The sequence below is a fragment of the Rhinichthys klamathensis genome, unplaced genomic scaffold (genome assembly GCF_029890125.1).
Source record: "Rhinichthys klamathensis goyatoka isolate OS25496 unplaced genomic scaffold, OSU_Roscu_1.1 h1tg000176l_1, whole genome shotgun sequence".
NCBI lineage: Eukaryota > Metazoa > Chordata > Actinopteri > Cypriniformes > Leuciscidae > Rhinichthys > Rhinichthys klamathensis.
In genome coordinates, this window is record NW_026606705.1 from 11,030,647 (window position 1) to 11,051,505 (window position 20,859).

Below are 20,859 nucleotides of genomic sequence, written 5' to 3' on the forward strand. Positions count from 1 at the left end.
AATGCACCTTGTTCAGGACACTTTGACAATGGGTATACATGATTATATTCTCTACAGTTTTCACTAAAGTCCTCCGTCAGCTCCAAGCACAGCAAGCCACTGATCTTTCACCGTTTGAAGGGTAACAGGTCCAAGAAATGGATTTTATTTGTTTGATATCGATCATATTTCTGTTTTGAATGTTTACATTTTGTAAGATTGTTTTGATTTTGGGAAACAGATACACCACTGTTGTTGTTGTTGTTGTTTTTTTCCACTTTTAAGAAAAATATAATTGCTATTCCTGATGTTTCTGGTCATCTTGGCACTAATTCACTGTTGTATCCCAAAGTTCTGAGGATCTCCAGAAGGTTTTACATCCTGAAGTAATCTGTTAATATCTTAAGGATTTCAAGGGAGTAGCTATGCCCCAACATAAATGTAAAGTGCAAATAATTTTTTAATAAATAATGTAATGTAATGAGATAACGTGTGCATCTCTGGTTAAACTTTGTTTCATAATGACTTGGGTTATGTTTGCTAAATATAAATATTAAAAGTACATTACACTATAACATTCATTGCAGAATGAGGTTTTTCAATTGCCGATACAATAACAAGAGAGCTACTGATTAAAATCCGTAAACATTTTTTTTTTTTTTTTTTACCAATTCACAACATCGCGCACGATCCATAGCAGAGCTGTTGGTACTGATATCTATAGCTAACGTAAGATAATGCATAATTGGATAAACTGGGACAGTTATTGGCCAGTGTGTATACAATTCATAACTTTGGTATCTATTAATAGTAAATCATACTGGCTAACGGCGTAAATTTTCATTTAACCTTGACTAAAATAAACACTGTCCAGCTCACGAGTGCAGTCGCGCATGCGCAGATGTGCCGGTTTACTCTGAACGGGTCGCGAACTCTGACCTCCTATATCTGCCGTGAGCCGTCAGTTTACGATAATTTATCAAAAGACACCAGTATTTGGATAATTATTCACGGTTTCATGGTAAGATTAACACTTTTTTACATTATTAAAACCTATTGTGCTTGCAGTAATTGTTCAGGATTAATAATGCGGGAGAATGTTAGCACTGTTGTTAGCCGGCCTGCTAACACGCGTTAGCGTAGTAGCCGCTACCATAACAGGAAACATTGGGAATCAAATCGATCCTTTCATGTCTGCGATTGAACTGACTATACGAGGTTATTTGGACTTTTAAGAAAAATAAAGATATATAGCCAGCCATCTAATGGACATCATATCAAATTTGAAGTAGATATGACGTTATTTAGCAAGCTAACGCTATCAATGTGTGAATCTGATATCAGCGCTCTGATAAACACAACAAATACCGATAAAAGTAGCGCAAATGCATTATTCGGATCTATCAACAGCTCATTTGAGGGTCTAAAGTTTTGAAGGTACTAGATTTGTCCTGTAATCCGCGTGTGAGGTGCTGCTGTAGTGAAGATCCCTCTGTGTATGTGTGTGAGGAGCTTTAACCCTTCAATCATGACCTTTAACCTACAGGAACAGATCTAACTTTATCTTCCCGGATCAACACACACACACATTCCGCAGGAGTTACTGACCCCCAGCTGTCATTCACTGTCTAGATCGCATTCAGTCATTATTAAGTATTTCGATTCTCTGAATAACACTAAAGTCGCGATGCTGGCTATTGTGCTAATGTAGCTACTGCTAATCAGAAGCCTGTGAGATTTCAGCATGTCTTCATCAATCTGGACTGATTGACAACACTGAACACAATACTTGAGCATTTGTAGAGTGAATAACAGTTGCTCATTAATATTGAAAAATCATTGGTCATGATGTTGGAATGACAAGACCTGTAAAATCGTGAATCATTTGACTGATAATAAACAGGTTGAAACATCACAGGAATTGAGCCAGACCTCGTTTGCATCATTATTTGAACAATCCCCTAAACCTACATATTAAACTTCAGTATTTAAGCCACCCCGGACCGTTTATGCTGCGATCTTTTATTATTATTATTTTTAATAAACATCCTAACATCTTTAGATGCTATAGACCCCCAAATATGATCATCCTTGTGCGAGGGACCTCCATCCTAAATCTAAGTCAGGTTCCAATTTATACAATGACAAATTAATAAAATAAATATGTATAAAAATAAATTTGAAATATTTAAAATTCTATAACATTATATTACTGTATTATATTATACTCCTTATATTAATGGACTGTTAGATTTGTTTATTTATTTAAATACATTTTTATTTATTTGTATAATGTTTTTTTGTTATTGTATTATAATCATATTATTTATTTATTTTTACATTGTTTTTCTCTAAACTTTTCCACAGACCCCCTAAAAACTTGTGTATAGTGTTTTAAGGCCACGATAGTTATTTATTTGTTTTTCACTTAAAGGGATCAATATAAGTTTGAAATACCTTTGCAGCGGTATACTGTTAGCGAACATCATGGTGACGCTGCCCACACTGCTAAGAGCGATGTTTAGATGAATATTTTAAAGTGCTGCGCGCTTTCCTCTCAATAAAAAAATTAAAACACAACAAAATGACAGTGGTGCGAAAACCGCAGTAAAGAAAGCATCTCATCAATCATAGAGTCGTGTGTTATTTTTCTCAGGTGGGCGTGTGGCTGACGAGGCGTTGCTAAGCCACGGATCTGACAAATCGTTATCATGGATGGAGAAAGTCCCAGAATTCAGCTGGTGTCTGCAGACGGAGGCCTACAGGTGACTTATACTCCACATTTAGACACTAAATATTCGTGTAACAATTTGGTGCGATAAACATTTGAATTTTAATGAACAGCTGTTCAGTTTGTTCGGACCAAATGGCAACCTTCCGGTCTCTCTCCTGAAGCCAACACGGAAGTGACTTAAACTGCAATTCATCGACTGGCCACTAGAGACAGGCTCCAAAAGAGAGTCAATCCCATAGACCCCCCTATGTTAATACGCCAAACTTTACAGCAGGAAAAAATGTGTTTACAGCCTGTTACAAAAAGTAGTTTTGGTCTATACAGATAATTTCTCCCTTTTTGACAACTGTGTGGGGGGTGAATTATTTTATAACTCATCCATTTATATTATATTAAGCATGAAAGTTCTTCATAATTAAGGGCGTGGCCACTTGAGTGACAGGTGGATTGCCACTGCTGTCACTACTAGCCGTTTTTACTGCTGTCTGTTAGCCGCCACGTCACCAGCTAATCCCGCCTCTTTGCCCATTTTTGATTATCCTGGAGTGACGCGCTGCCAAGATGGCGACGGCCGGTTCCGCCCACTTTGGGCTTTAAAAATGCTCTTCAGAAACCTACGGGTGACGTCACGGACACTACGTCCATATTTTTTTTTTACAGTCTATGGTTCAGACCGACATGAACATTTGCATGCTGTCAATGCAACGTGCTTTTTTTTTAACGGATGGTTGTAAAAGAAAATCTCTTTTTCATCTTTCACACAGCGAAAAAAAGCTAGCCAACCAAGAAGAATTGCACTTTTGATCACATGCACATAAACTTTAGCCCCCGGTTTCACAGACAAGGCTTGAGTCTAGTCCCGGACTTAAATGCATGTTTGAGCTGTTTTAACTGAAAGCTTTCAAATCTCTCCCGCTGTACTTCGATGTCACACACTGATCGGTCTGTGCAGCGCCACTTTATGGCGAACACATCTTATGACTCGGGTGTGCTTTTGATAAGCTACAGTAAATAGCAGAGGAAGAACGTTTTAGTGCTGATGTCGAACATTAATGTTTGTGTGAACAGGCTTCCACTGAACTTTATTGCTGTAAACGTCATTTCGATGGTCTTTGTTGTCATGTGTTGTATCAGATTGTGACAGAGCAGCAGTTGGCTCAGAAGGTGCAGATAGTCACAGCCATTGATCAGGCTGGAGGCGGCAAACAGCAGTTTATACTAACCAACTTGGATTACCCCAACCAGGAAAAACTGTTCATCAAACAAGAGAACTCACCAGCCAAGGTCATCTTAACCTCTGCCGAAGGGTCAGCTGTCAATCAACTGCTTTTTGCATCACCTGAGCTGACAGGACAACAGATCCAGGTAAACGTTGTACACATATGCTGGGCACGCCGTACATTTCGTCATCAGTATAGTGTGCGCGTATTTCTTTTACCTTTATAGTTGTTCCAAAAGGTGGCAACACTGGCCTAAAGCATTGTTTCACAGTTGAAGAAGAAATGGAACAGCAAATACTACAACCAGTGAAGAGATATCCACAATCAGGGCTTGATATTAACTTTTTTTGCTCACCAGCCACTGTGGTTAGTGGTTTTCCAAAGTTACTAGCCATTCAGGATTTTCACTGGCCACAATTTTGACATTGATACCATGAGAAAAAAACTTCATATTTTTTATATGATCTCATAATTTGGCAGCATGTATATTAGGCTGCGGTCACTTTAAGACTGGACGCACGGATTCATTAAACTGTTACACATGCGTTTTCTTTCTCAACTGTTTATATTCACTTAAAACATAACTAACTGTGTTTATGTGAATATTCTCCAAGACCAGCATTTTGATATTATTTTGTGTATTTGACTGTTTTAGTGCAATAAGCAGTGAAAAATAACTCAATTTAGTACTGAGAGGCAGCTTTATCCATGCGTGCTTTTAGCCTGGGTTTCCCCATACTGCCTTTGCGCAGCTCGATTTTATTCACGCTGCTATGCAGCCTGGATACCATGGACCAAATTTTCGCCTCAGCAAGGGGACCAATCACAGAACAGGGAGGGAGCAGCAAGACAATGACGACGTCTATGCGACACACCGAAGCAGTTTGTTTACCTATGGATCAAACATGGCAGCAGACGCGAAGTTACCTTTCGATGCACCTTTAGATATTGTTCTAAGTAGTTTAGAACGCAAATAAATCTCTGACCCATCATCTTCTTCCTCGTCTAATTTCTTTCACTCTACATACATCATCTGGTATAATTGAAACAATTGGCTTTGAGCTACGTACAGGCGCATTCGATAGACGTTCGTAGCACCCAATTAACGGCTCTGGGCATTCGTAAACCACGCCTCAAATACGAGAAAATGAACATGTGGTTCCCCCAGACCACGTCTCAATGTCAATGAGACGTGGTCTGACGTTAGCCAGGCTTGCGTGCTTTAGGTGTGAGCACAAAATGAGTTTTCTGCGGGAATGAGTCAAACTATGTGCAATCCCACGTGAAATTCAAGCCCTGTAACACCAACAATATTCAACTAGATCAAATGAAACGAGCGAGTGAGAGGAGGCGGGTTTGTGTGTCAACTCGCTGCCGGAAAGATGACAGAGCGAGAAAGCGTTTTGTTTCTATTCTGTGGGAAATGAGTATTGGAAGCGTTTCAGATATTTCAGTATCGAAAAATCTATGTTTTTGCATTCAGATGTATGAACAAAACGGCTGTATACTTTGGGCTTTACTCATGTTTCGGCAGTGTGAAAATCCAATGTGGTGGACGAAGTGAGATCATTTTTGCTTATAAAAACATATTTCATTCTGTTATTAAAATAGTTTTGATGTAAATGGATTGTTTTACCCAACATTTGTGTGGGCTATCATGTGTCTTTTAAGCTTATTAAAGAGTCGTGCTGTTAGCTTAGCAACATGCTAATGTCAAACAATATTGAAATCAATGGCATGTTGAGACTTTAGTGTGGAGAAACACTGTATAAATACTTTGGTAATTGTTTAATACCATATATCAAAGTACCATAGTAATAGCATCTGATACATCACTATAACGTGGTACTTTTTTTAGGCGTACTATAAATGTAGTTCTCTCATATCGATTTATATTGTGATAGTGTGTACTTGCTTGCTTGTTTTTGCATATGGCATTTGCTTTTGTAATTATTTACACAATGTAAATGTTCATATTTATAGGCTAGAGTGTTTTGTTTTTCAGTTTGTGACGGAGGGCTCAGAACAGGGCTCTACGAAGCCTCCAGTGGAGTATTGTGTAGTTTGTGGAGACAAGGCCTCCGGTACATGACCAACACACACTTTTTTTTCTTCTTTTAAAAAAAATAAGTTTAGACCTCAAAATTGGCTGCAAGCTATTATTGGAGAGAGACACTTGTAAATTGTTGCATTTGTCCTGTTGGTCATTGTGTGTTTAGGCCGTCATTATGGAGCAGTGAGCTGTGAGGGCTGTAAGGGTTTTTTCAAGCGCAGCATCAGGAAGAATCTGGTGTACACGTGCCGCGGGTCTGGAGAATGTATCATCAACAAACACCATCGGAACCGGTGTCAATACTGCAGACTGCAGCGCTGCATGGCCCTCGGCATGAAACAAGACTGTGAGTCCAGATCCGATGGGTAACACGTACCTGCACCATTTGTGCCCTGGACATGATGCAGGGGTGTGCTGGTACTTGGTAAGTGATAAGACTTATGATCAAAATTCTGCCAACAGCTGTTCAGTGCGAGAGGAAACCGGTGGAGGTGTCGAGAGAGAAGCCAGCAAACTGTGCGCCCTCCATCGAAAAGATCTACATCCGCAAAAACCTCTGCAGCCCTCTCGCCGCCATGCCAACGTTTGTTAGCGAAAAAGAGACCACCAGGTATGGATGTGAATGTGTTTTTGATTCAAAAAGAATATTTTTTTTTTGTTTTTGTATTTTTCTCACTCTGTGTCTGATCACAGGTCCACCAGTTTACTGGACTCCAACATGCTCTTGAACATACAGCAATCACTTTCTAAACTTGACAACACCATTTTAATTCCTTCTTCACCAGATCAGGTAAAATGTTTTTTTTTTTAATGTTTATATATATATATATATATATATATATATATATATATATATATATTAATTATAATTATAATATAATTAATTTGAATATTTTTTTGTAAAAATTATGTATGTTGTTTTTAAGTCTGGTTAGCTGTAATCTATTTGTAAATCTATTTTCCTGGTCCCTGTAATTAAAAAAAGACTTTTAGGTAAATCTCCCTGTCAAGAACATGCTTTTTTGAAAATTTGCATAAAGAAAATGAAGCCTATTTTAGGGCCAAGTTCACTGTGGCAATATTTTCATGAAAAAAACACTACCATGATGTAAATTAAACGTGTATGATGTAAATTAAAACATACACTCACCTAAAGGATTATTAGGAACACCATACTAATACTGTGTTTGACCCCCTTTCGCCTTCAGAACTCCCTTAATTCTATTCAACATTGATTCAACAAGGTGCTGAAAGCATTCTTTAGAAATGTGGGTCCATATTGATAGGATAGCATCTTGCAGTTGATGAAGATTTGTGGGATGCACATCCAGGGCACGAAGCTCCCGTTCCACCACATCCCAAATATGCTCTATTGGGTTGAGATCTGGTGACTGTGGGGGCCATTTTAGTACAGTGAACTCATTGTCATGTTCAAGAAACCAATTTGAAATGATTCGAGCTTTGTGACATGGTGCATTATCCTGCTGGAAGTAGCCATCAGAGGATGGGTACATGGTGGCCATAAAGGGATGGACATGGTCAGAAACAATGCTCAGGTAGGCCGAGGCATTTAAACGATGCCCAATTGGCACTAAGGGGCCTAAAGTGTGCCAAGAAAACATCCCCCACACCATTACACCAGGGTTCCAGACTGCGACCAAATTGGTCGCATATGCGACCATTTTTTGAGGATGTGCGAGTTAAAATGTCATGTGGTCGCATTTGTGCGAGTGGACGCTTGAGCAACAGAACGCCGTTGTATCAGCTGCTGCAGTCCGTAACTTATGTTCAAAATGAACGAGTAGGCATCATGAATCCATTTTCCAAACCGTGTTTTTGACTTATTCTGAATCACTACGGTACGCCTATAATAAGTGTTTATATTCGGACTATTTTATCCCGGGGTCGTCTCAAGTGCGGAGTAGCCCAGTGCCTGCGTGACTCGCCATAGACATTAACGGAGAGAAGTTCCGTCTACAATGTTCTTCCGCAAGACACGTGCAGTTTATTTATTGACGAACGTAGACGTCACGCGCATTGCACACTGATGGTGAAACGCGCCAATTACGAATTCACGAATTAACCTCTTAACCGTCTCCAGAGCGTCGGCGCACTGAAGCGTTTTTTTATTTATTTAGTTCAAATATACTATCAGATTTAATGTTATACCTTGACAAACTATACATCATTAAAAAGATATAAGACTCAAGATTCAGTATTTGACCACTATTGTATTCTGAGAAACTTATAGTGACAGTTATGTCTTAATTTGTGTCAGGAGTTATGAAATTAAAAAATGAGTCGTTACCTTTAATATGAATTATGAGCCTCAGCCGGTCTCATTCAGAAAAAAACTCCCGTGCGATCGTCATGACAGCGCTTGACAAAACAACGTCCCTCAGGGCTTTTAGCTCAAACATGTGCAGATTTGGAGAAATATTGATAGATTCTCATAGCTTTACATTAGACTTCTATAGACAGGAATAATATTTATTGAATTTATACCCAAATGCGTCGATGTAATCATTTTGAGCGCTGTATACTCTGTACTGTGTTATCAATTCATCCTGAAAGTGAGGGCGCTGTTTGAACAGAAGTCCATAATATATGGATCACATGAAGAAGAGCCATAATCATGTGACATTCAGGAAGTCCTGCCACAACAAAGCTATCCGAGATCGCTGTAAAGTGCAGATAAAGATGTTTTGAAGACAATAAACATGATTGCAATGATATTTGATTTACCTGTGTTCTTCGAGTCATGTCAGGTATTTTCATAATAATTGATTATATGTATAATGTAATGCTAATCGAGATAGACTTTCAAATTGTGCAGAATACAATAAAATAATATATTTTCTATCTGATTTTTTTATCTGAAGCCAAATCAGATTACAGAAAGTTATTTAAAACACTCGACTTGCGCTATAAAGTAAGTTTGGAGAACAAACATAGTTTTATTCTCATAAATTGTCGTGTATTGATGGTGTGCTAAGCTAACATGCTAGCTAGTACTGAGCACCTGCTACCTTACTTCGGTGTAATTTTTATGATTTTTTTCTAAATAAGAATGCTTACTGAAATGTTTCGTTTTTCAAAAAGGGCATTTGATACAGTTTCACTGTGAAGTGAGAACTTTTATAAAATAAATGAGGGATTGAAACAGTGTGAATTGCTAGTCGTTAGTGATTATAATGCAGACAAAAGAAAAGCATATTTAGAGCAATAAACTGGCTGGAGAGGTGTGAATATGTGCAGGGGAGACTGAGACTGAATGGGGCTCGTTTTTGCATCACAAAACAATAGAGGCAATAGACTGAATAGATGCTTATAAGAAAACAATAAACACCAGTCTAATCAAAATAAAGTCATATGACATGATCTTGAAAAACATTGAACTAAATACAGAGTTTTAGACTTATCATCTTCAAATTTTAAATATAACATGGCCAGACATGTGGCTTTAGCTGCAGTGCATTTCTAGATTGCTACAATGCCAACTTCAATTTTATTTTCATGAAGATGTTTCATAAAAATAAATGTATAATAACTTTACAAAACTTTGAAGCTATTTATAACTATTTTTTTCATTATGATAATAATTAATTCTACATTTACAATAAACTTCCAGGTGTCAGCTTTCAAATGAGATCTTACTTGTGCTTTTAGTACAAAGGGTTCATGAACTGTATCTGTTTCAGTTTGGGAATGCCATATCTGGGGATTTTTCAAAAATGGGCTTGAAGCTTAACAGGTTAAGGCATATAAAAATGATAAAAATGGTCTCACGAAACACAGAGCCTCCTCCTCCTACGTCTTTTCAGCGGATATATTTTCCTCTGTCGAGCGATTACTCTCATGATCACTCGACAGAGGAAAAGGAAATTATTATAAAATGCAGAAGGTAAGGAGTGTGAGATTTCTGCTTTTTGTTACAACTATAAACTTTGATAACGAAAAATCTGTATCAATTTATTATAATACTCTAATCTTTTAAAATGTAATGCATACATTTGAATGTTTAATGATTTTTAAAAGATAGAAAGATGATAATAGACAGATAGATAGATAGATAGATAGATAGATAGATAGATAGATAGATAGATAGATAGATAGATAGATAGATAGATAGATAGAATATGATTAAAATGTAAATAGATAGATTGTATATAATTCAATTGTTAAATGCTTAAAATTACACATTAAAATTACTGTCCAAAATCCATGAAAATCCTGAAATTTGGCAATGATAATTAATATATTACAGGTATTTCTGCTGCAACCCAGAAAGCCTTTGCTAGCCTTGGTCCATTAAAACCACTATTCATCAGCATGCATTGATTAATCCCATGGCATGTAGAAAAAAAAAAAAAAAAAAAGGTGCGACCAAATCATATGCTGGTGCGACCAACTGAGAAAGTTGGTAGCACCAGTGCAACCAGTGGAAAAGTTAGTCTGGAGCCCTGCATTACACCACCACCACCAGCCTGCACAGTGGTAACAAGGCATGATGGATCCATGTTCTCATTCTGTTTACGCCAAATTCTGACTCTACCATCTGAATGTCTCAACAGAAATCGAGACTCATCAGACCAGGCAAGATTTTTCCAGTCTTCAACTGTCCAATTTTGGTGAGCTCTTGCAAATTGTAGCCTCTTTTTCCTATTTGTAGTGGAGATGAGTGGTACCCGGTGGGGTCTTCTGCTGTTGTAGCCCATCCGCCTCAAGGTTGTGCGTGTTGTGGCTTCACAAATGCTTTGCTGCATACCTCGGTTGTAACGAGTGGTTATTTCAGTCAAAGTTGCTCTTCTATCAGCTTGAATCAGTCGGCCCATTCTCCTCTCCTCTAGCATCAACAAGGCATTTTCGCACACAGGACTGCCGCATACTGGATGTTTTTCCCTTTTCACACCATTCTTTGTAAACCCTAGAAATGGTTGTGCGTGAAAATCCCAGTAACTGAGCAGATTGTGAAATACTCAGACCGGCCCGTCTGGCACCAACAACCATGCCACGCTCAAAATAGCTTAAATCACCTTTCTTTCCCATTCTGACATTCAGTTTGGAGTTCAGGAGATTGTCTTGACCAGGACCATACTCCTAAATGCATTGAAGCAACTGCCATGTGATTGGTTGATTAGATAATTGCATTAATGAAAAATTTAACAGGTGTTCCTAATAATCCTTTAGGTGAGTGTATATTATTTAACTATATACTAAATAATATTTAAATTTAGAAGTCATTTTACATAATGGTAGTGTTTTTTTTTTTACCATATTAAATTTTAAGATTTTTTATAAAAACAATAATTAAAAAATTATAATTTTTAGTCATTTTAAAAGTAACAGATTTTGGGTTGAAATCTGAAATCAGTTTGATAAAATTTAAGGCCAACAAATGTTTTCAATCTTTTAAATTGTATAAGAAATATCTTAACTATCATTTCAAGAGGAACGGAAAACATAAAACCCAATAAGGTAAACTATCGCGATTTCTATAATCTGCAAATTCGACGCCCTTCGGAGAAATTTAATGTTTTAAGCGCTGCGGCTTACCAGTGTTTCCAAAACGGAATTCCAGAGAGGGAATTTGCATTTTCAATTAGCCTGTGCCGTTTTATTACACCACTGCAAAAAAATATTTAAAAAAGTCACATATATAGATTTTAAATATAATCATCAGAAAATAAATATAGGCCTAATCATTTATAATTTTGACTCGTCCCTTTTCTTTAAAAAAATGGTCTAAAGGCTGAAATGTGAGGTTTATCATTTTCATTTTCATTATCATTTATCTTTTTGTTCTTGTCAAAGCCTGTATTTCAACACTGAAGTTGTTTAAATCATGTTTTTACCCTACACATTGCCCTTCCCCGCTCATACGGCATTCATTTCATTTGTGCAGGTCTTAAAGACTTAAATTTGATTTCAAAAACCCTGCAGATATCCTGTAAAACTAACCCGATCATGTTTTCGTGAGATTTATCATATGTTCATATGTATGTTCAAGTTTTCTGATGTCCACTTTAGAATGACTCCAGTCAGGGAGATCTGGGTACCCTGGCCAGCGTGGTCACGTCTCTCGGTCACCTCAACAAAAGCCGTGAGATGATGGACAGCAGTACCGACCTATCGGGGATGGAGACCGCGAGCAACGATGACAGCGTTATGACGGACATGCAGAGGGACGAGTCGAATGACGTCACGCGGTACGGAAAGCAGCTCGTGTAGTTCTGATATCAATGGGGTACGGGATGTGCTTACACATTTTGTGTTTGCTTGTGTCCAGGGCCTTTGACACGCTCACAAAGGCGCTTCAGCCCGAGGAAGGTTGTGGGGAAGAGATGGCAGAGGGGCTTGTGGCTGTCAGGGTTGATGAACAGTCCAGCGCTCTCCTGGAACTGGAAGGACCGCTGCTTTCAGATATGCACGTGCCCTTTAAGGTCAGGGCTCACTGTTGATTGAGACGCACTGCAGTTATAGCGATTCAAAAATGATGGTCGAATAACAACGTGTATTAAATATTGTGTGCAGCTGATGATGCCGCTGCCCATGCCAGACTTCCTGAATCTGAATTACATCTGTGAATCAGCTTCCCGTCTGCTTTTCCTCTCCATGCACTGGGCACGCTCTATTCCAGCCTTTCAAGCCCTTGGGTGAGTGTATTCATGTCCTAGTTTACGCCTGCTTTCAGGCGATCACATGTGGATGGAACTAAATATAGGTTTAAATAGGGGGAGAAATATAAAGTACTAAATGAATAAGTATATTTATTATCAGCACTTCCTGCATTCTCCACCACCACCTCTGGCATATATGCAATGCTGCATTAGAATTAGGCTAAAATGATCTTAGGAGTCAGTATTATTAAGTTACCTATCTTTTAATACAGCCTTCATGTTTGTAGCGATTATATGATAAATTCAAATTTTTCCCCCTGGATAGTGGAAGAGAACTGCATGCATAAGCGGCCATTTATACCCTTATTTGGTCCCCTACACCTAATTCAAATCGCAATGTACTGTGTAATGATTTTATTTGTAAATTTAGCTGTATCCTTATTTTGTTCTCTGTATTTCTGGTGGTCAGCTCAGAGAACAGCATCACACTGATGAAGGCCTGCTGGAATGAGTTGTTTGCTTTAGGTCTGGCTCAGTGTTCACACATTATGAATGTAGAAACGATCCTCACGGCCATAATCAACCACTTACAGACCAGCCTGGATGAAGGTACGTGGACCTTTTTATGTTTAACATACATTAGTAATATATTAAAGAGTTAGTTCACCCAAAAATGTTAATTCTGTCATTAATTTCTCACCCTCATGTCGTTTCAAACCCGTAAGACTTCTGTTCATCTTCGGAACGGAAATTAAGATATTTCTGAGGAAATCTGAGAGCTTTCTGTCCCTCCATTAACAGCTACGCAACTACCACTTTGACGCTTCAAAAAGTTCATAAAGAGATTGTAAAACTAATCCATATGAATTGAGCGGTTTAGTCTAAAATGTTCTGAAGAGACTCGATCACTTTATATGATGAACAGATTTAATTAGGCTTTTATTCACATATAAACATTGATCAGCGAACATAAACAGAAGCTCAGTCCTAAAAAAATTAATTTCTCAAATTTTGCACGGACCCCCTAGCTATTAAATACCCCCTGGGTATTAAAAAACAGCTTTAGTTGATTCACTGAAGCACAGACACCTAATGAGAGATGTGTACGTGTGTTCAACAGACAAACTATCCCCAGAGCGGGTGAAGCAAGTCATGGAGCATATCTGGCGTATGCAGGAATTTTGTAACAGTATGAGTCGCATGAGTCCTGATGCATATGAATACGCTTACCTCAAAGCTGTGGTTCTCTTCAGCCCGGGTGAGCACAACTGGAGAGTATCTGAAAAATATGGAGGGAAATGAAGAAAAAAAAGAAAAAAAAGGTTAGAATTAAGTTGATTGTATGCGTGTTTGTCGCAGATCACTCCGGAGTGGACGGCACCCTTCAAATTGAACGGTTTCAGGAGAAAGCATACATGGAACTGCAGGACTATGTGAGCAAAGTGTATCCAGAGGACACATATCGGTGAGTGACTTGTGTAGTTTAGTTACTCTAAAAAAGTCATTAATAGCTACTAATTACATCTTCAACAGTGTAATTAGATTACTGTACCAATTAAACTCTCTAAAAAGAATTTCATTACTTTCTAAATCGCATATCAACCTCGGCCAGTTGAACAATACAAGGATAGACTTGAAACTGTGCTTTTAATCCTTTCAAATTAAATAATATAAAATTGCATACATTTATTCTTAAACTGACCAAAGTATTGAAAGGGAGAAGGTTACATTAAAAAAAAATACATTGTAACATTAGATGTTAAATCCACTATTGTTTTATATAGAATTGTTCAGTCTACAGTATTTAATGCAATTACATCAGACTTGTAATTAAATTACAGAAAAATTAAGTAATCCCTTACTTTGTTAAATTACAGTAAGTAATTACTTAGTAGTGCATTACACCCAACAATCAAATTAATTTGAAATATTCTGAAATGTTAGATATAGTATGATATCTTAGATGTGACTATTAACAATATATATCAATTCTCTTTCTCTGCTAGTCTTTCAAAACTGTTAGTTCGCCTGCCCGCCCTGCGGCTCATGAGCGCTGCAGTGACTGAGGAGCTCTTTTTCGCCGGTCTCATCGGGAACGTCCAGATCGACAGCATCATTCCCTACATCCTCAAAATGGAGTCTACCGACTACAACAGCCAGCCAATCAGCAACGCTGAGTGACTGAAGCCCCGCCCATAGCCACACCCATCAGCTTTAAAAAGTCTTTGGCTTTGCTCACTCAGACCCTTTGGGCCAAAACAGCGATCTTTATGATATAATCATACATTTCGGATAAGAAAATCATTTTGTTATGACTTTGCTTTTTCATTTGGCCCGTTATTATGTCTATAGGTTATGTAGTATGGATAAAGTGGATCACTGCAACTGCTGCGATTGGATCGTTTGGGCTTTTATTGTATTGCTGTACTTATGTTTAGAAAAGTGTCTATAAAGACACAGGAAGTGAAAGGAACCTGTTCTTGAGAACTTGTTCCAAAGAGAACTTTGCGCCCCCCTCCCCCCAAGCACTGACTTGTATGTATATGAATCATGTATATAGGAATAATAAATGTCAAATCAAGGGGAAAAATTTTGGTATTTTGGCATTTGTTCGCCTGTTCCTTTTTTTATGAACACATTTGATGTGATATACAGGGTTCCCACGGTCACAGAAAACTCCCATCTTTTCTCCATCCCTGGAAAAGTCATGGCAATTTCTGTAGTCCATGTAAATTTTTTTCTGTTTATGCTCTAATATATTTAATTAGCAAAATATTATTCTGTGAGTGCAATCTCTGTATAAAAAAAAAAAGAATTGTAAAGAAACGGAAGTCATGGAAATGTATTGGTCAAACGTGTTGGAATCAATTTATAGTTGTTCCATGTTCATTCCGAGCAGTACCTTGTGAACTCTGTAATGTTTAAATAATGAATATGTTTATGTTGTGTGTCACATTTTTTATTAAAGAGTAAACCAGACCTTTCAGAAACATTCTCAGATCAAGCTTGAACGCTTCAATTGTATTATATATATAATATGTCTTAATAAACTGCTGTTTTTTTTCTCAAGTTAGTACACGTCACCCAAAGACAACAACGTTATTTGCTTATAACAGAACAGAGAGATTGCTGGCGGAACCCAAACCGCGCGCTCGTGTGCAGGGGGAACTGTAAAGCTGCGTGACCGTCCGTCAGCGTTTAGAGTCCGCCGGTTATGGCGGAGTACGCGAATCTAGTGCGGCGGGCCGTGGGTCAACTCGGCGGTCATGGCGGTGTTAAAGGCTTCCTACTGCAGCTGTTCAGGTACTCGAATAAAATAGTTTTAGAGCTTTAGAGATAATGTTAGACTGGGGTGTGAAATGAAATGTGTAAAACTGTAAGACACTGAATCCAAAGCAATGACCTCTTTGATAGTGACTGTACAGTCACACATATGAATGCGAAACACTGAACAACTGTCTGTTTACCGGAGAATGTATTTTACTTGGCATGTCAATATCTCTTTAAACACTGAGACCTTTAGCAACATATAGATAGTTAAGATCTTGCGAAACTACTTTTTTGGACCTTCAACGTTAGGGACATTTATGCTGCTGCCACTGTACTTTTTGCAGGGAGTTTATTATTAATATTTATAAATATTATACTATATTCTAATATACTTACTATTATAATAAATTACACTTAATATATTAATAATTGATTTGACATAATTGAAATGTCTTTCTCAGGGTGAATGATATCAAGACAGGAGCCTTGGTGGGTGTTGACAAATATGGCAACAAGTACTATGAGGACAACAGAAACTTTTTCGGTATTAATTTACATACTTTAGTTGTCTACAAATTCACTGTGTTTTATGTCTTCTGAGTGTGTATTTTTCACTGTGTCTCTTCCAGGCCGTCACCGATGGGTGATTTACACCACAGAGATGAACGGAAAGAAGACTTTGTGGGATGTTGATGGCAGCATGGTCCCTGCTGAATGGTATTATATAAACAGATGTATTTGGCATAATGTTTTTAATGGATTTATTTTCTTTCTAGTTTCTAGTGTCCTTTTGCCCTGTAAAATGTAGGGTTTTCCCTTAAGATTATGTAATTATTGGTTTATAGAGCTCTTTAAAAAAAAACTACGCTTGTCTTAAAGGTAGTGTAGGCAATTTCGGAGAGGCTAGCAATAGCAAGCTAGCTTTGAAAGCATGAGATCCCACCCTCCTTTCAGAGCGTCTACAAAGCCACACCTCCTTCAAAAAACGCATGAATGCGCACATCCAGAGTAGAGTCTGCAAAGCGTCATGAGAGACATTTTAGCGTTGATAGTGTTGACATAGAAACGCATAAATCTGAGGACGTGAACAGCTCCGGTTAGGACGTCACGGGTTGCAATCTCATAATTATGGTTATTAAAACGCAGCATAAGATCGTCGTTTTGGTTCAGGAGGAACTGTAAAGGCGGCTGCTGTTAGTTTGTGGCGCTCGGTGCCTTACGGAATGAACTGATGAAGAATACGTATTATGACAGGCAGGTAGGACAACCTTTTTGGTCCTGGGACTTCCACAGAAGTACATGTTTTAATATTTAGACCACTTCTATTATTGATTGCTATCAGGATGTGAAGAGAGTTTCAACCGGTATAACAAAAAGTGTTTATTATTAAAAAAAATAGCCTACCCTATTATTCTTGTGAAAAAATGTATTAATTCAGGAGCATTGTGGTATTAAGAGTGACCGAATAAAAAGTGCTAATTGGCAGCTTATGATTGAACAAAATATTGGGTAATTTTACAGAGCAATTGCATTTGTAAATACAGAGCAATTGGTTGTATTAATATTTGTATATTTTTATTAGTTTTAATTTTATTTAATTGTATGTATTGTACAAAAACAAGCACAGAATGGAATAGAATAAAAATGTTTGAGAATACAATTGCATGTTTTTAAACAGAAATTCTCACTGCTTTGGTTCGGTTAGTTAGGTTTTAATTGCCAGTGCACAATCATATATCTTTTTCTCTCTTTCAATGTTGTTCTCAGGCACCGTTGGCTGCACTGCATTACGGATGACCCTCCCACCACTCACCCTCCAGAACCCAAGAAGTTCCTGGCCAAGGTTCATCAGATCAACCTCAGTGGCACATCAAACTGCTACGTGCCCTATTCAACCACTCGCAAGAAGATCCACGAGTGGGTGCCCCCAAAAGCCGGGGAGAAATAACCCCCTCCTCCTTTCACCAGTTCTACTGTTTGGAACATTCTGTACATTGTAGCTTTATGATAATCGTAAATAAATTAAAACAAACGTCTTTGTCTCTGTGTGAATTCATGTTTATAAAACTGTCGGGAATTGATTGGATCGTGAAAAATAATTTTCATCAGTCATTACTTCAGTCTACAGTGTCACATGATCCTTGAGAAATCATTTTAATGATGATTTGGTGCTCAAGTGAAAACCATTAAACATTTTAACTAGAACTAATAAAACTAGGAATGTGCACAGGGAAATAAATAAGGTGACTGTTATGAATGGTTAATGTTTGAATGTTTAAATATTGTAATTTAAAACTGGTAAACCACATCTAGGAGCAGTTCAGTATGGTGTCACACACAAGTTACAGCATCTCCTGTGTGATTCAATGTTGAGGGTTGATTGAACAGTTGCAGTATTTCTCAGGTCATTGAGCAGTGTATCAGTCTGACATGGTCTTCATAGATGGATCTAATTCCTATAGCAGCCAAACTCAGGCAATGCACATATACACATACTAGGTATTATATCATAACCGTATTATTTTTCTAATCGAGGGTGAGATTGGTCAGGTAGGTGAGTCAGACGTTGGACAGCAGAGGTCACTGTTTTCATGGATTTTTTCGGATTTTGCTCAACCGAAACCAAAGCATAGGCCTTATTGTTCGTGTTGAAAACTGAAACCAGACAGACTATAATAGCTGCTTCCTACAGGGTTGAGAGCAAATCGCCGCATTTTACTGTCTCTGTGTATTTGTCCATTTAAATGTTATTGTTTCAGTCGAGGTCATTGGCAAACACATTCAAATCTTTTGACAACTTACTATTATGACATCTCCAAAGTAACAAAAAAGCATAAATATTTTTAGAACCTGCTCAGAAAGTGTACATTTCTCTACCAATAAGCCCTAAAAAAGTACCATGCTATTAGTGTTTTGGACGACTTTTTGTTTTGTTTTGTTTTTTACAGTAGCCTACCTTGGACTTCTGTGTAAATGGTACATGTTAATCATCGAGTACCTTGCTTTATACTGAATTACCATGGTATCACCACAGCACTCTTTTCACAAGTTCACAAGAGTAATGTGACAATGTAAACTCTGCCAGCCACAATTTATAGTTTCAGTTTCACACAAATAGTAATAATACATCTGTGCAGAAGATATATACAAAAACAGTTTTATTTGAGAATTGTTAAAAACCACAAATGTTCACAAAAAGTATAAATTGTACTGTCAGCAGAGGAGGTCAATGCATGACACCATCAGCTTATGGTTAACACAGTATAGGACAAAGTTGTTTGTAACTCATCTGTGAAAAACATACAGACAGCTACTTCACAGTGTTTAATTCTCTCTCTCTCTCACACACACACACACACACACACACACACACACACACACACACACACACACACACACACACACACATACACACACACACACAAGCATTTGTGTTTTCATGTTTTATGGGGACTTCCCATAGATGTAATGATTTTTGTATTGTACAAACTGTATATTCTGTCCCCTTACACTAACCCTACCCCCAAACCTGCCCATCACAGAAAAAGTTCTGCATTTTTACATTTTCAAATAACCATCATTTAGTATGTTTATTAATCAATTTCCCTCGTGGAGACCCCTGGCTGGTCCCCACAATATAGGTGATCTCAGGTTTTACTATCCTTGTGGGGACATTTGGTCACACACACACACACACACACACACTGTGTTCACTGCAAAATGGATTGAGGTAATGAATTATGGATATGCACATTAGCATGGTGTCATTTCACACTGCCAAGTGGTTTAAATTTTCATATCCCCATGAATAAGCAGCTGCTAGTGTAGTGTATATAGGGTGTATTCATATGTCAGATAAACGTGAGGTCTCTGAGTTACATATGTGCCGTGCTTTACATATGCACTGAATATTTATTACTTTCAATGCAGCATCTTTTTTTTTTTTTTCGTAATTAGCGGTCTCTCTGCAATTACCGGTTAACTTCTTCTATTGCTATTGTTCATGCTGTGCTATTTGTGAGCTGAGATGTTCAGATTACTTTGTGCAACCATGTGGAACACCCCCGCAACTGCGTAGCAACAAATTGGCAGGCACCAATGCCACCCTAACAATGACACAGAACACCTGGGCAACTGTATATTATCCTAGCAACCTCCCGGAACACTCAGATAACCATATATTACCTGCCACCCTAGCAACACCCTGGGAACCACTCATAATATTCTAACAAGCACATAGTAACACAATGGAAACCAATCGGTCAACAACATATTGCCTTGGCAACCACCCAGAACACCCCAGCAAGACCCTGGGAACCTCTCATTGCACTCTTAACATCAACATAATAAAACCCAGAAACAATCTGGAACACCCAGATACCCATATATTACCATAACAAATCATATCAGCACCCTAAAAACCACCCAGAACATTTGGGATGGATAATGCTCTGGCAACCACCCAGAACACCCTAGGCAACACCCTGGCAACCTCCAATAAAAACCTAGAAATCACCCAAACCACCCAGGCACATATTACCCTGGCATTCATTCAGAAGACCCTAACAGCACCATGGCAACTACTCATGATATCTGAACAATTGCATAGTAAAACCTAGAAACCACTCAGGACACCCAGGTTACCATAATATTACCCCAAACATGTTATACTCTGGCAACTACCCAGAACACTCTGGGAACCATTTATTACACTGGTATCCACACAGAACACACAAACAACACCCTGGCAACTACTCATAACATCTGGACAACTGCATAGTAACACCCTAGAAACAACCTAGAACACCTTATATTACCCCGGCAATGCATAGTAACTCCCAGGCAACTACCCAAAACACCGGTATCCACCCATAACACAATAACAACACTCTGGCAACTACTCATAACATCTGGGCAACTGCATAGTAACACGCTAGAAACCACCTAGAACACCCAGATTGCCATATATTACCCCAATAACGC

The 20,859-nt window shown here is 38.1% G+C and overlaps 2 protein-coding genes across 3 annotated transcripts; both read left to right on the forward strand.

The window, feature by feature from the left end:
- The first annotated feature begins 851 nt into the window (after positions 1-851).
- Positions 852-15,384, forward strand: nr2c1 (nuclear receptor subfamily 2, group C, member 1). 2 transcript variants are annotated; one of them, XM_056260438.1, is made up of 14 exons: positions 852-1,000; positions 2,636-2,744; positions 3,848-4,078; positions 5,939-6,017; positions 6,153-6,332; positions 6,449-6,596; positions 6,680-6,776; positions 12,017-12,195; positions 12,276-12,429; positions 12,521-12,642; positions 13,076-13,215; positions 13,727-13,864; positions 13,966-14,071; positions 14,613-15,384. In XM_056260438.1, exons 2-14 carry the CDS (start codon positions 2,691-2,693, stop codon positions 14,785-14,787), a joined length of 1,803 nt encoding a protein of 600 aa, XP_056116413.1. In that variant the 5' UTR covers positions 852-1,000; positions 2,636-2,690; the 3' UTR covers positions 14,788-15,384. The 2 variants fall into 2 exon arrangements, with proteins under 2 accessions (XP_056116413.1, XP_056116414.1); XM_056260439.1 differs by having other exon boundaries at positions 3,959-4,078.
- Positions 15,385-15,759: 375 nt separating this feature from the next.
- Positions 15,760-17,909, forward strand: ndufa12 (NADH:ubiquinone oxidoreductase subunit A12). The gene is made up of 4 exons (XM_056260201.1): positions 15,760-15,909; positions 16,338-16,420; positions 16,506-16,593; positions 17,644-17,909. The coding sequence occupies exons 1-4, from the start codon at positions 15,821-15,823 to the stop codon at positions 17,822-17,824; spliced, it is 441 nt and encodes a 146-aa protein (XP_056116176.1). The 5' UTR covers positions 15,760-15,820; the 3' UTR covers positions 17,825-17,909.
- Positions 17,910-20,859: the final 2,950 nt, after the last annotated feature.